This window comes from Mastomys coucha, unplaced genomic scaffold (assembly GCF_008632895.1).
Source record: "Mastomys coucha isolate ucsf_1 unplaced genomic scaffold, UCSF_Mcou_1 pScaffold23, whole genome shotgun sequence".
Taxonomy (NCBI): domain Eukaryota; kingdom Metazoa; phylum Chordata; class Mammalia; order Rodentia; family Muridae; genus Mastomys; species Mastomys coucha.
Genome location: NW_022196906.1, coordinates 74751731 through 74766618, shown reverse-complemented (window position 1 = coordinate 74766618; position 14888 = coordinate 74751731). Strand labels below are relative to the sequence as shown.

The following is a 14888-nucleotide window of genomic DNA, read 5'->3' as shown; positions in this document are numbered from 1 at the left end:
CAAAAAGCAAAAAGCTCCTAACCCAAAACATCCAGGAAATCCAGGACGCACTGAGAAGATCAAACCTACCGATAATAGATATAGAAGAGAGTGAAGACTCCCAATGTAATGGGCCAGTAAATATCTTCAACAAAATTATAGAAGAAAACTTCCCTAACCTAAAGAAAGAGATGCCAATGAACATACAATAAGCCTACAGAACTCCAAATAGACTGGACCAGAAAAGAAATTCCTCCTGTCACATAATAATCAAAACACCAAATGTACTAAACAAGGAAAGAATTTTAAAAACAGTAAGGGAAAAAAGGCAAGTAACATATAAAGGCAGGCCTAACAGAATTACGGCAGAATTCTCACCAGAGACTATGAAAACTAGAAGATCCTGGGCAGATGTCATACAGACCCTACAAGAACACAAATGCCAGCCCAGACTACTATACCCAGCAAAACTCTCAATTACCATAGATGGAGAAAACAAGATATTCCATGACAAAACAAAATTTACACAATATCTTTCCACAAATCCAGGCCAACAAAGGATAATAGATGGAAAGCATCAACATAAGGAGCAAAACTACACCCTAGGAGAAGCAAGAAGGTAATCTTTCAGCAAATCCACACAAACCTAATTCTACCTCTTACAACAAAAACAACAGGAAGTGACAATTATTTTTTCTTAATATATTAATTTGAAAATTAATATTACCAACATATTCTAATCGATTGAAATCCAATAATATGAGGAACTGGAAATTTGTTGATTGTTATCCAATGATCTCTCTAATTTGGTAATTGGAGAAATAGGCCCAACATTGTACAATCTATATACACTATCAGCTTGTTTGTGACAGTGTCTTGCTGTGTACAACATAAGGGTCTTAAAATCTTGCTTCTCCTATCTCAGCCTCTCTATTAGTAGTATTGTTTATTTCATGTTTTTACACTATACTATGGTTTTCAGAACAGCTTATATATTTCAAAAGTATTTATATATCTAAAAGAAACATAGACAATTAGCTAGGGAGGTGGCTTGTAAGAGAACAACAAAGTGAGACTGAATGCTTTGCTTGACATTTGTAACTCTTGTATCAATTTGAAGAAGAGGACTTTATAAGTTATTCTTTCTCTGAGATGAATGCTTTTCCAAACTATCACAGCTAATGAACCAAATTCTTACCCTCACTTAATATATGTGCCACCCTCCAAGCAGAACCATTGTTCATTGAAACAGTTGGTAAATGACTTTATGGATAGACCATCTTAATACCTTCACCATTTCTTAAATGAATGTAACCTGTTCTCTGTAGGCTGAGAATGAAGTCACTCACTCAAGACAAATAGCTTTGACCATAGCAGGAAGTCTGTATCCAAAAATCAAGCCTACAATTCATTTCTTGGTGCAGCAGAACTATCTACTCTCAGCTTAGCTACAATGGAGGTAAAATCCTTTGGTGATGTAAGGGTCATTGAAATACAGCCTTATTACAATGAAAAAAAAAAATCCCTGATCTAAAAATAAAAAAATTTAAATCCTCCAAAATCTAAAACTTTACTCCCTTCTCCCAACCAACACTGAGGACTGGATACAAGGTTCTGAGCACACTAAGCATGAGGTCTATCACTGAGCTCCACCCCTAAAACTCAACTTTTTTTCTTTTTCTTTTTCTTTTTCTTTTTTTTTTTTGAGGCTGAGGAATGCACCTCTCATTTACTATCCAAGTTGGCTGGTTTTGTTTGCTTGCATGTAACCATGCCACCACCTCCAACTTCCTGGTGACCCTGATGCCACCATATCCAACTTCCTGGTGACCCTGATGCCATCCGACTCCAAAATAGCTTGTAGTGTGCACCAGCATACCTGGCTCAGAGTAGAGATCACCATAGCCAGCAATATAGTGTAAGTTCCTGTCAGTACCTGGCTCAGAGTAGAGATCACCATAGCCAGCAATACAGTGTAGGTTACTGTCAGTACCTGGCTCAGAGTAGAGATCACCATAGCCAGCAATACAGTGTAGGTTACTGTCAGTACTAAAGTTTCAGACTTCAGATAACTTCTAACTTTTGGACAAGGGGTATTCAAACTGTAGAGTAAAATACCAAATGACAGAACCTAACTGTAAGGATAAGAGTTGCATGCAATCCCTACAGTAAATCTAATACCACTTTGAATTTGTTCTATATACATATCCACCAATCTTTAATGTGTTACTATTTATATACTCTTAAAGCAATCTGTAATTTTAAATATTAACTTCAGTAATTTAATTGAGCAAACTTTAAATACACTGATTAACCAAGTCAGTGGCATCTGTTTCTTGCACTACTACAGCAACAGTTTAAGAACATACTTACAATGACAGGCTCTACCAACAGTCGGAAGAGTGTTCCAACGCGTATACTTCGGCAGTTTAAAATGACACTTCCAAAGTTTTGGCAGCTCGAAGGCATAGCGGGAAGAGTTCCATGAGTGTTTACTTTACGACGTTTTAGAGGTGTGCTGATGGAATTACCAAGCTGAAAAGAAAACAAACAAACAAACAAAATTTCACATAGTAAGGAACTGTAACAAGCCTGGAAACTAAACATACATGCAAAAAAAAAAAAAAAATCCAATATGAGAAATGTCACTACATGGACTGACTGTTCGACCTTAGAGTAAGAGAAAATAGAAATTATGGCTTTTATATAAAGTAAATTCTCAAGTTATGACTTGGAATTGAAGGTCAGAAATAAAACTCACAAAACACACTGGCTATGTTCAAATCACAGCCAAAATACCAACCAACAGTTGATATTTTGCAAAAATTAGTAACTTCCTTAAGCTTCTGTTTGCTAAAATGAAAAGCACTGAGGGCTAAGAATGCCTCTAGGCCAGGCAGTGGCAGCACTCACCTTTACTCTCTCATCACTCAGAAGGCAGAGACAGGAGGATCTAAGGGGTTCAAGGCTAGGCTAGTCTAGAGAGTTCCAGGACAGCCAGGGATACACAGAGAAACCTTGTCTAAGAAAAAATCAACAAAACTATCATCTAACTACAAAATATACTCCAAAGCCAGAGTAATCAAAACAGTAGCACAATAAATACAGACCAAGAGGCCAACTGATAGAACACAGACCCATGCAATAGAATAAAAAAATTCACACTTCTACAGGCAAAAACCAATGAGTATGTACATGCACGTACACTAATGGAGAGAAGAACAGCATAGCTTGAGAGGTTTGGAGTTTTTTTTTTAACCCCCCCCCCCTTTTTTAAGATGTTTTCTTTATTTACATATCATACAATATCTCCTTTCCCAGGTTCTCCTCCGAGTAAAAGAAAAAGAAAAGAAAAGAAAAGAAAAGAAAAGAAAAGAAAAGAAAAAAACAAAAACAACCCCCTGTTCCCTCCCAGCTCCCCCTGCTCACTATCCCACCCTCTCCTGCTTACTGGAAAGGTGTTTTGATTACTGTGGGTGCTGGAAATGGAACTCTGGTCCTCTGGAGTCTGCATTTTAGCTTTCACCAGTGGAGCTGTTCTTTTTCTTTTCTTTTTTCTTTTTTCAATACAGGGTTTCTCTATGTAGCCCTGGCTGTCCTGGAACACTCTGTAGACCAGGCTGGCCTCGAACTCAGAGATCCGTCTGCCTCTGCTTCCCAAGTGCTGGGATTAAAGGCGTGCGCCACCACCGCCCGAACATTTTTAAAAAATATTTTAACAACAACAAAAAAAGACTCTAGCTGGGCAGTGGTGGTGCACACCTTTAATCCCAGCACTTGGGAGGCAAAGGCAGGTGGATTTCTGAGTTCGAGGCCAGTCTGGTCTACAGAGTGAGTTCCAGGACAGCCAGGGCTACACAGAGAAACCCTGTCTTGAAAAAAAAAAAAAACAAAAAAAAACCAAAATTTAAATAAATACTGAAAAGACTGATTTCTGACTATATGTAAAAATTATCTCTAAATAGATTAAACGCATTAATACACAATCTAAATTCTATAAAACGTGCAAACAAATACAAAGGAGAGACTTCCAAATGACAGAATAGCAATGGACTTTTCACACAAGACACTGAAAGCACACACACACAAATCCTAAAAGATATGAGGAAAAAATTGTCAACGCTATATCCAACAAAGGTTGATATCTAGAATACATAAGGAACTCAATGAAGAACACAGATACGATCCAGTTAATTAAGCTGGCACTGAAGTTCAAGCCTACAATCTCAGGACTGGGGAAGTGGGGGCAGGAAGAACATTTTTAGCTACATAGATGTTATCTGTGCCTTGGACTGTTCAGTGCCTGACCCTACCTGCCCTTGGAGGGTTGGCGGTGAGGTGGCCCAAAGTCAATACAGACTCTGGGCAAGTTCCTTCAATACCTTCCACCTGCAGAGGGTGGAAGCAGAGCAAAAAGCCTAGCAGTCCCATTGGTCCCAAGAAAGCATCTCTTCTAAGCAGCAGTTCCTGCTTGTCTGGCACTGTCTGCACCAGCTATCCTTGGTCTCTCAGGCAGTCCTCAAGTAGGTCCTCCTGCAGGACATGCTTTTTGTGGCTGCTCGGCCCCTGGTGTTCACATACATAAAGTGGCCCTGCCAATGCTGCTACACACAAGGAGTTTAAGGCCAGCCTAGGCTAAATGAGATTTTATGTCAAAAATAAATGAATAAATCAAGAAACAGAAACAGGGGCATTAGACTTAAATAGACAGTTCTCAAAAGAAGAAATACAAATTATCAGGTATAGGAAAAACATGATTAGCACCACTAATTATAAGGGAACTGCACATCAAAACCACAGTGGAGATTTTTCCAAAAACTAAGATAGGACAATATAACTGCTACTATCCAAAGTATATGAAAAAAGCTTCCAGAGATGTCTGCATGCCCGTGTTCATTACAGTACTATCCATAATAGGTATAAGACAAACAACTTAAAGTGCACACCAACTGATGGAAGAAACAGAAACACAGTACACAGACGCAGACACTCTTCTCAGCTATGGAAAGCAGGGAACCCTGTCGTTGGCAGCATCACGGATGGAACTAGAGACAATCACCTTAATGGATGAGCCTGAACCAGGCTTCTGCCACTTCTGTAACCTCAGTACTGGGGAGGCTAAGGCAGAAGTGCAACTGACAACTTAAAGCCAGATTGAGCATGTGAGGGCAGTCAGGGCTGGAAACAGAGACCTGTTACCTCTAGATTCCTCTAAGAAAACACACACCACACCATATAGCTATGGATTTATATATTGCTTTTTCAGGTTAAGAAACTGTTCTTCATGACTATTTTCTCAAATTATTAATAGAACACAAAGACTTAAAAACATCTTAGACGTGCTTGGTTTGGCTTGGTTTTTAAGCTTTACAGTTGTTTTTCATGAGAGCTATTCTGCTCACTAATTCAAAGATAACTTAAGTGTTCCCCCAGTGGACCCTTAAGAGGATCCACAGCCACTACCGAGCATTGCAGAAAGGGGAAACAGAAGCCTTCTGGTCACTGTCCCACCAAAACCCTCACTAATCCTATCCCATGAAAGTCCAATTCATTTAACTCAACTCTTCATTAGTCCATCCACATAATAAATTATCTCCAATAAACATTTCTGAAGTAGAGTCTGGTTCCTGTGTGCAAATACTGCTCCAACTGTCCTCCAGTGAAGTTATACCAATTCACAACCTTAATATTCCAGCTTTGCAAACACCACTGGAGCACTACCACAGTTAAAAAACATTTTGGAAATCAGTATAGTTAACAAGGAGCAATTCGTTTCATATTCACTAACTGATTACCACCTTTCCTGAACTTGATTCGTTTTCAATGCTCATATGCTTGTCTGAGCACCAATGTGCAAGCACCTGTATGACAGCATATGCCAGTGGTCTCACTGAGACCTTGGGGCTCTTGGATTGGGTGAGGATGGCTGGCTAATAAGCCAAGGGATGCACGTGTCCCTCCCTTTCCGTGCTAGAATCCACACCTGACTTTCTACACTCCTTTCATTTCTTCCTGACTTTACAGAGGCACGAACACATAAAAAATGAACTACAGTATCAACTAATGCTATTTTTCCTCATTAATCTATCAAATCCCGTTCATGTTTCATACCCTGGCTTAAATTTCTTTTTAGAAAAATGTACCTACATTTCTGCAACTTATTCTACTTGTGTTGCCACGCTTGAAAAGGCACTACAATTATATAAATTGTAATCCATTTTAAAATACGATTATATAGGGGCTGGCGAGATGGCTCAGCAGGTAAGAGCACTGATTGCTCTTCTGAAGAAGTTCGGATCCCAGCAACCACATGGTGGGTGACACACAACCATCTGTAATGAGATCTGATGCCCTCTTCTGGTGCATCTGAAGATAGCTACAGTGAATTATGCCAGAGAGAGCGGGGCTGGAGTGAGTTGGGCCGCAGGCCTGAGTTCAATTCCCAGCAGCCACATGATGGCTCACGGCCATCTGTACAGCTACAGTGTACTCATACACACAAAATAAATAAATAAATAAATAAATAAATAAATCTTTAAAAAATTTAAGATTATATGAACAGTAATCCATTTTTAAAAATAATCTTTGTTATTTCTCAGTTTTAAGGTCCAGATTTTTTTCTCTTTTCCTTAGGAAACCTGTTTTCTCTGTTTTAAAAAAAAAATGTTCATTTTGTAAAACATGTCTACTTTATAATTCATATATTCCTGTATCTTATTATTCTCTGTAAAGAGTACTATGTATTGATTTAACTCATTTTTATCTTCAATTGGTGACATTGGTTCAGCCATCCCTTTCCACCTTGGGAAAGAGGGAAGAATTCCTTTGTCAAGTATTCTATGAGGTCAAATGATATATATTAAAAATTATGCTCTGATGGCCAAATGTTGCCAATAACAGCTTTGAAGACATACATAAGCTTACTTAAAACACTGTGAGATTTAAAACAACACTTCATCTGTCCAGCATGAACTCTGTGGTTTATCTTACAATGACCATCACTTTATAGTACCTGACACCTTACAATATCAAAAGGTTAGATACATCTGGTCCTTTATTCTTTTCTTTTTATCCTCAGTTTTAGCTGTTTACTGTTTCAAAACATTTATTTAGTGGTGTGTGTGTATGTGTGTGTGTGTGTGTGTGTGTGTGTGTGTATGTGTGTGTATATGTGTGTGTATGTGTGTGTGTATGTGTGTGTGTATATGTGTGTGTGTGTGCATGTGTGTGTGTGTGTATGTGTGTGTGTATATGTGTGTGTGTGCATGTGTGTGTGTGTGCGTGCGTGTGTGTGTGTATGTGTGTGTGTATATGTGTGTGTGTGTGCATGTGTGTGTGTGTGTGTGCGTGTGTGTGCGCGCGCGCGTGTGTGTATGTGTGTATGTGTATGTGTGTGTGTATGTGTATGTGTGTGTGTGTGTGTGTGTATGTGTGCGTGTGTGTGTGTGTGTATGTGTGTGTGTGTGTGTGTGTGTGTGTGTGTGTGTGTGTGAGAACAACAATGCACACAGAGCTCACAGGACAATATGTGGGAGTGAGTTAGTTTCCCTTCCATCAGGTACGTCCTAGACATTGAAATGAGATTAGGCTTGTCAGCGGGCACCTTTACTTGTAGAGCCAGCCCTATTTGCTCACCATTGATAACATTTAATCTATTACAATATTGTATGTCATTTGTATTATAAAATTCTCTTTCTGAATCTTTTTATTTACATTATATTTTTTTCATCTGAATGTCCCAAAATTTTTAAGCAAATTATAAAATATGGTAAGATATAACTATATACTATGGTGACATACACTGAAATTAAAATAACTTCTAGCCTGCTAGGCTTTCTAAGAAATATATACTCACATGCACACACACATGTGCAAAGATGCCAAGGAGGTCCGGAAGAGACAGCTCCTTGGTTAGGGCACGCTCTGCTCTTCCAGAGGGCCTGAGTTCAGTTCTCAGCACCCAGATCAGGGGGCTCACAAATTCCTGCAATTCCGACTCCAAAGGAGGCCTGTGACCTCTGCTGGTACCTGTACTCACGTGCATGTTTGCACACATATATACATGAATAAATATAAAAAAGAAATTTTACAAAAAGAAAGAAAATGCAAGTAAACCAAAAAAGCTGTACAAAACTTAACTCAAGAGCTAGAGAAATGGCTCAGCAGTTAAGAGCACTGACTGCTCTTCCAGAGGCCCTGAGTTCAATTCCCAGAAACCACATGGTGGCTCACAACCATTTGTAATGTGATTCACTGCCCTCTTCTGGTGTGTCTGAAGAGAGCAATGTTGTACTCATATAAAATAAACAAATCTCTAAAAAACAAAAACAAAAAAAGAACAACAAAAAACATACCTCAAGAGTATCCATATACTGTATGTGACAAATATAAGTAATTTCCTTTTAGACTTAGTTCCTGGTCCAAATACCCAACTGTATATATGCAAATACTTAAAAAAAAAAAAAACAAACAAAACAAACAAACAAACCTGAAATTTAAAACATTTCTGGTCACAGAAAGCTTAGATAAGAAATCCTGTACTAACATTTTGTTAAGAATAATACTGGCTTTTTCCCTATTGTATCCTTATACTCAAGCCTCTGGTTAAATTGTATTTTATTTTTGTATATAGTTTAATGGTCTTCTAGAACAACCTTGTAACAGTATTTGAGCATGCATCTTCTCCTGCTGTCACTAACAAATTACTTTTCCAAAATAGAGGTACTACCCTAAAGGAAAGCCCTTGATCTGAAAGTACCTGGTCCTTCATTCTTGCTTTTCTTGGTAAGACAATGGTATTTAACTCGGACTCTGCTGGACTGCTTCTAGGTTCCTGTTCTGCTCTGCACATATTAGCATTTAGTGCAGCTTCAACTTTTCCCGTAGATGGTGCTGGAGAGGAGCAGGCTGAGTCGGCAGGCTGCGGGGATGTGCTCTCTCTTCTCTTAGTCCTGTCATCGTCGTCATCATCACTGGACAAAATGACTAAAATCATACAGAAAAGTCAAAATTTACACTAAAAACTTTTACATTTATATTTCATTTTTGCCAGTTAAAATATTAACTGGGAAATATTCCAAATTTAGATCTTCTTCACATGAGATTAATAAAAGCAAATCAAAGAGGAGCTCATGAGATGGCTCAGCATGTAAAATTGCTTGCTGCACAAGTCCAGTGGCCTGAGTTAGACCACTGAAATCCATGTAAAGTTGGAAAGCGAAAAATGACTCCATCAAAAAAAAAGATTTAATCCACTGTATCTCATAAAAAGAATAAGATTTTAAAAAGCATATGATACATACTCTTTTCAAAAATATTAGACAAATATGAAATCAACTCTTTAGCCTTGGAGCTTCTCTAGTCACCACTACCAGAGTTGGGGATACAGCTCAGCAGCACTTGCCTACTGCTCTGTATGAGGCCCAGGGCTCAAATACCCAGTACTGCCAAAGAAAAAATAAAACACAATAAAGTCACCACACCTATCAAATCACTCCCTGTATCATAATCCTGGAGCAGCCCACAATGCACTGAGTAAAATCACAATTCCTCACTCCATGAACACTAAAAAGAATTTCTGTCATCTATTCTACCTTCAATACTTTTCGTGTTTTGTCATAAAGTATTGGCTTAAAAGTCACTTCTTGGTGGACAATCTAAACTAATGCAAGCACAGAGACAGTCTGTTATTCATTGATTTCAATGTTGTAACACTCCTTGATGTAAAAGGTTATTTGCAACTGTAAGAGATGGGACAATGTCTTGCTTGCTTTTATATTCTAGAAACTAAAACTATGCTTCATATAGAAAAGCAACAACAAAAAACAATAATAACAAAAAACAACATTAAAAATACCCTGGGTTAACATATAGTCTTTAAAGTGCTCCAGTTTAAGAGTAAATAGCTCGACATTCTGGTGATGCAGCTGCCTGTGAATTCCTTCTGTGAGTAACCTTAAGGGGGATGTGGGTAAAGAAGGCAGAATGCATGAATGTACAGGGGCAGTTTTCTTTTTAGTACCCCACACATACATACTCACTTAATATGGAGTAACGTACTTGCCCTGGAGGGCCATCACTCCAGTAATATCCACTTATCTCTTTCATTTTGTTATCTAGTTTCACAACAAATATTGGCCTATTATTTTCAAAGCTGGTTATTTGATTCAATTTCTCTCCTCAATGAAATCAGAGACTACAATGATATCTATTTCACAGAATTGTTGCAAAGAAAGTAGGATATATAAAATCCTGTTACAAGGATTGTTACATATTAACTTTTAAATCACGTGTGCACTTTCTTTAACATAGTTTGAATTGCCCACGAATTTTCACTGATTCCTTTCTATGTCTCAAATATTGTATTGAACTATAATCATTCATTATAAAATCTCCTCAAATTACTACCAAAGGGTCTGGGAAGACAGCTTGGTTGGCAAACCCTTGCATGTAGCCAGGCCTGAGTCTGACCCCAGACCCACATAAAAAGTTGGGTGTGGTAGTTTCCAACTGTAGCCTAGGGAAGGAAGAGACAGAGTAATCCCTGGGACTCCCTGGCCAGCCAGGCTAGCCTACTCACCAAGAACAAAGCCTGGATAGGAGATATATACCAAAATAAGAAATAACTAGTACTTGAGCAAAGACTAGGGCCAAGCTACTGTTTTTCTCATTTATTATTTTAACATGAGCAGAACGGGAACAAAGTCAGTTATTACTTTCATAACTAAACAGACATGTTCTAATCATTTAATCCCCAAATGATGCACATGTGCCACAAGAAGACATCTCTTAAAAGTGTGCTTCTCAAATATACTCCTATTAAAAACTGTGCAACAAAAATATTGGCTATTAAGTATCACTGAAGAACATGGCTAATCTACTACAGTACTGCTCAGGAACAAAGGCAGGAAGCCGCTGGAACCCAAGGCTTTTCAGTTTGAGGATACTTACTTGGATCGTTTAAATCTGACATGCTTGCCTTTCGCTCTTTTGGGTTTGTGAGTTTAGGTATTTTTCCTCCAGGTAAAATGACTTTCCCATTTGTCTGTATGTAATTATGTCTGCTAGCATCACAAGTGACCAAAATATCAATTGGAATCTTGTCCACACTGTTCCCATAAAATTTTCTAGCTGTTAATCCTGTGTTTTGTGATTTCTGTCCTCCAGAGTTCTGATGAATTGATGTTCTTAGCAATGGTCCAGTAGGTTCATTCAAAGTTACGGCTTGTCGGCAATTTCTTTGCAAATCATTATGAAAAACAATACCACAACTTTGGCATTTGGTCTGATTTTCTTTTTCTTTTCCACATTTTGGGCAACATTCACGCTGCTCAGAAACCTTAGGTTCCAAAAGAACAAAAGAAAGAAAAGACATTAGTATTTTTACATTAGCATCAAAAAAAAAGTTTCTTTTAAAAGTCTCAAAATGCCCAGCAGTGGTGGCACACACCTTTAATCTCAGCACTCAGGAGGCAGAGACAGGTGATCTCTGTGAGTTCAAGACCAGTATGGTCTACAGAGTGAATAGCAGGAAAGCCAGGGCTACCCAGAGAAACCCTGTCTCAGAAAACCACAACCCACCCCCACCCCCCAAAAAACCCAAAAAACAAAAAAACCCAGTTAATGTAGACTACCTTGTTACACCAAGTAATGAAGCCCTGGAAGAATGATGGTGATGTATCAAAAACCACAGGGACAGTTTGAAGGGACAGTCACTAACAATAGTACGAACATCTGAACATCAGAATACATGAAAGGTAAAGACTCTAGCTGACACAGATAACTAAAGCTGGGCCGAGACAGCACTTGATACCTTACTATCAGGCCCAGAATTCACATCTCAACACCCACAGAAAAAAAACAATTTCCTTTTTTAAAAAATATAAAATTAGGGGCTGGAGAAATAGCACAGCAGTTAAGAGCTTTTCCAGAGATCCTGAGTTCAATTCCCAGCAACAACATGGTAACTCACAACCATCTGTAATGGGATCTGATGCCCTCTTCTGATGTTCTGATGTGTCTGAAGACAGCAACAGTGTAACTCACATATATAAAATATATAAATCTTTAAAATATATATACACATATATATGTATATATATATGTGCGTGTGTATATATATACATTATATATATATAATTAAAGGAGAAAAAAGGAAAGAAATTACTGGAATTGCTGGAAGTAATGGGATACACCTTTAATCCCAGCACTTAAGAGGCAGAAGCAGGTGGGCCTCTGTGAGTTCAAGGCCAGACTGGTCTACACAGGGAGTCCCATGGCAGCCAGGGCTATCTTGAAACAAACAAAAAAGGAAATCGCTGGAATTATTCCAGATGGAATAGAGTTGTGGCAAATAAATACAACATATGATCTACTAACAGCATTCACACTAAATCTGAATGAGGGCATTCAGTGATCAGGACCTGCCCAGTGTGTCAAACCAAAGTCAAAGGTTCAAAGAAAGGAGGGGGGAAAAAGGACTCGGTTTTGTGGGACAGAAAGTAAGTTTAAAAATCAATATTTCTCGTAAGGTTTATTGTGCATGTGTCAGTGTAGGTTCCTGTAGAGCCCAGAAGGATACACCAGACTTTCCTCTCCAATTACAGGTGCTTGTGAGGAGCCTAATTTGGGTACTCGGAACTGATCTCAGGCCCTCTGGAAGAGTAGTGTGTACTCTTGACCACTGGGCCATCTCTCTACACCCCAAGTAGAATTTTTTAAATTAAAAACATAAACAAAAAAACTATCTTTTTTCTTTGTGTGTAACTTAGTATGAATGGAAGAAAGGAACAGGAAGAAGGAGAGGGAGAGAGGAGTTGGGGGACAAATTGGGGAGAAGGAGAAGAGGGGGGAGATGTGAAAAGAGAGAGGAAAGAGACAGGTAAGAAAAGAGAAATGAATAGAAACAGGTCAGAGACAAACTTGAGTTTTAGTCCTTGCTTTCTTCTACTTTGAGACAAAGTGTGTTTTTGATACTAGATCCTCCTGTCTCTGTCCCCCATCTCACCCTAGGAGCACTGGTATTACACATATGGACTATCTCACCCTAGGAACACTGGTATTACACATATGGACTATCTCACCCTAAGAGCACTGGTACTACACATATGGACTATCTCACCCTAGGAGCACTGGTATTAAACATATGGACTATCACACTTGGCTCTACATTGGTTCAGGTCCTCAGACTATTCTGGAGAGTGACTGCCTGTACTAACTGGGCTATCTCTCTCCCATGCTAATTTAAAAAAAATTAGTAGCTACGTATGACACCTCAGGCCCGTAAGCAACAATTTGAGAGCTATGGCTAGAAGGCTATAATGAACTGGACGTTGGGTTGGTGAGTTTCAGGTCAGGTGGTATTGAATAAGACCCTGTCTCTCAAAACAAAAACCAACCAAATAAAACCACATATTTAAAAAAAAACTTTTCTTGCTTTAATTTTTGGTTGAGTACAATTATCTGAATTTTGTTATAGGGATGCATTGATAAATTCTTTATATATACATATATGTGCATATGTATATATAAAAACTTGGACAAGTAGAAAATGGTCTATTTAAGCTAGAAACATTTACTTAAATGTCTTTTCTAGGTTTCTTTGGGTCCTCTAGAATGTAATGAGCAGTAAAGACAGTATGAACGGCTGGGAAGATGGTCGGGCAGGGAAGCCTACAAACCTGAGGCCCGAGTCTGACCCTGAGGATCCAGAGGCTGGTCACATACCTCCACCTACCACTCGAGCACACTCTCATGCATATATAGTCACAAAATGAATGTTAAAATAGTAATAAAAATACTAAGTGGTTAGTAAGAGCAACATTCCCACCTACCTCTAAATGGGTCAAACACTTCTTTGAGGCAGGGGGCAGAGGAGAAAGCTGGTAAGTAGTACAGTGCCGTTTCTGCTGTACTTTCCTCTTAATTTCAGGCTCTACATATGACTCCGACTCTTCAGTTTTCTTCATTATATGATCTAAAGGAAGTGGGAGGTAAAACACACTGAATTTAAATTTAATAAATTCCTCATGTTCTTTGCTACAGAAGAATTAAAGTCCATGTTTTCAAATTTTAATTTTTAGTTAAAATGGGATAGTGTATGATATGTATGATAAAGAAGAACCAGAAGGCTAGTACGCAGGAGTGCTTGCCACCAATACAATTTGATTCTCTGGATCCACACGACAGAACTCCTGAAAGTTGTTCACTTGGGTACATGTACATGCACACATGCATGTTCATAAACACAATACATGTAAAAAAAACCAAAAACCAAAAAACAAGACCTTTAAGATGGCGGATGTAAAAGCCACTCTTACCTGGTTTTCCCTTCTCAGCAGGCTTTCTACTACTTCATTAGTATGGCAACATTTGATTTAGTTGAGCAGTAAAGCAACAGAAGCACTGTACTAAACCACACACATGCCTCTTTCCCTCCAACTTAGTTCTGTTCTTAGATGAGTAATAAGAAAATATAGGAATTCAAACACTTGCTACAAAGGTTTAGAAAAAAGTAAAACTAAACTAACTCTTTTTTTTTTTTAAAGATTTATTTATTTATTTTATGTGTATGAGTACACTGTAGCTGTACAGATGGCTGTGAGCCATCTTGTGGCTGCTGGGAATTGAGCTCGGTCCCGCTCGCTCCAGCCCTGCTCACTCCTATGTAATTCACTGTAGCTGTCTTCAGACGTACCAGAAGAGGGCGTCAGATCTCACTACAGGTGGTTGTGAGCCACCATGTGGTTGCTGGGATTTGAACTCAGGACCTTTGGAAGAGCAGTCAGCGCTCTTACCTGCTGAGCCATCTCGCCAGCCCCTAAACGAACTCTTAGATTACTTGTGTGGATTACTTTTGTGTGTGGTAGTAGTTGTACAGATATGTCCCCTAGAAATATAAGAGATTTGTC

The 14888-nt window shown here is 38.6% G+C and overlaps 1 protein-coding gene across 3 annotated transcripts in view; it reads right to left on the bottom strand.

The window, feature by feature from the left end:
- The window catches only part of Senp6 (SUMO specific peptidase 6), a 90762-nt gene that overhangs the window by 32364 nt on the left and 43510 nt on the right, over positions 1-14888 (bottom strand). For all 3 annotated transcript variants that reach the window (XM_031345486.1, XM_031345487.1, XM_031345488.1), the window contains 4 exons: positions 13812-13954; positions 10930-11317; positions 8738-8964; positions 2353-2514 (listed from right to left, as the gene is read on the bottom strand). In XM_031345486.1, the coding sequence (XP_031201346.1) occupies positions 2353-2514; positions 8738-8964; positions 10930-11317; positions 13812-13954 (920 nt within the window). The remainder of the gene's footprint in view (positions 1-2352; positions 2515-8737; positions 8965-10929; positions 11318-13811; positions 13955-14888) is intronic.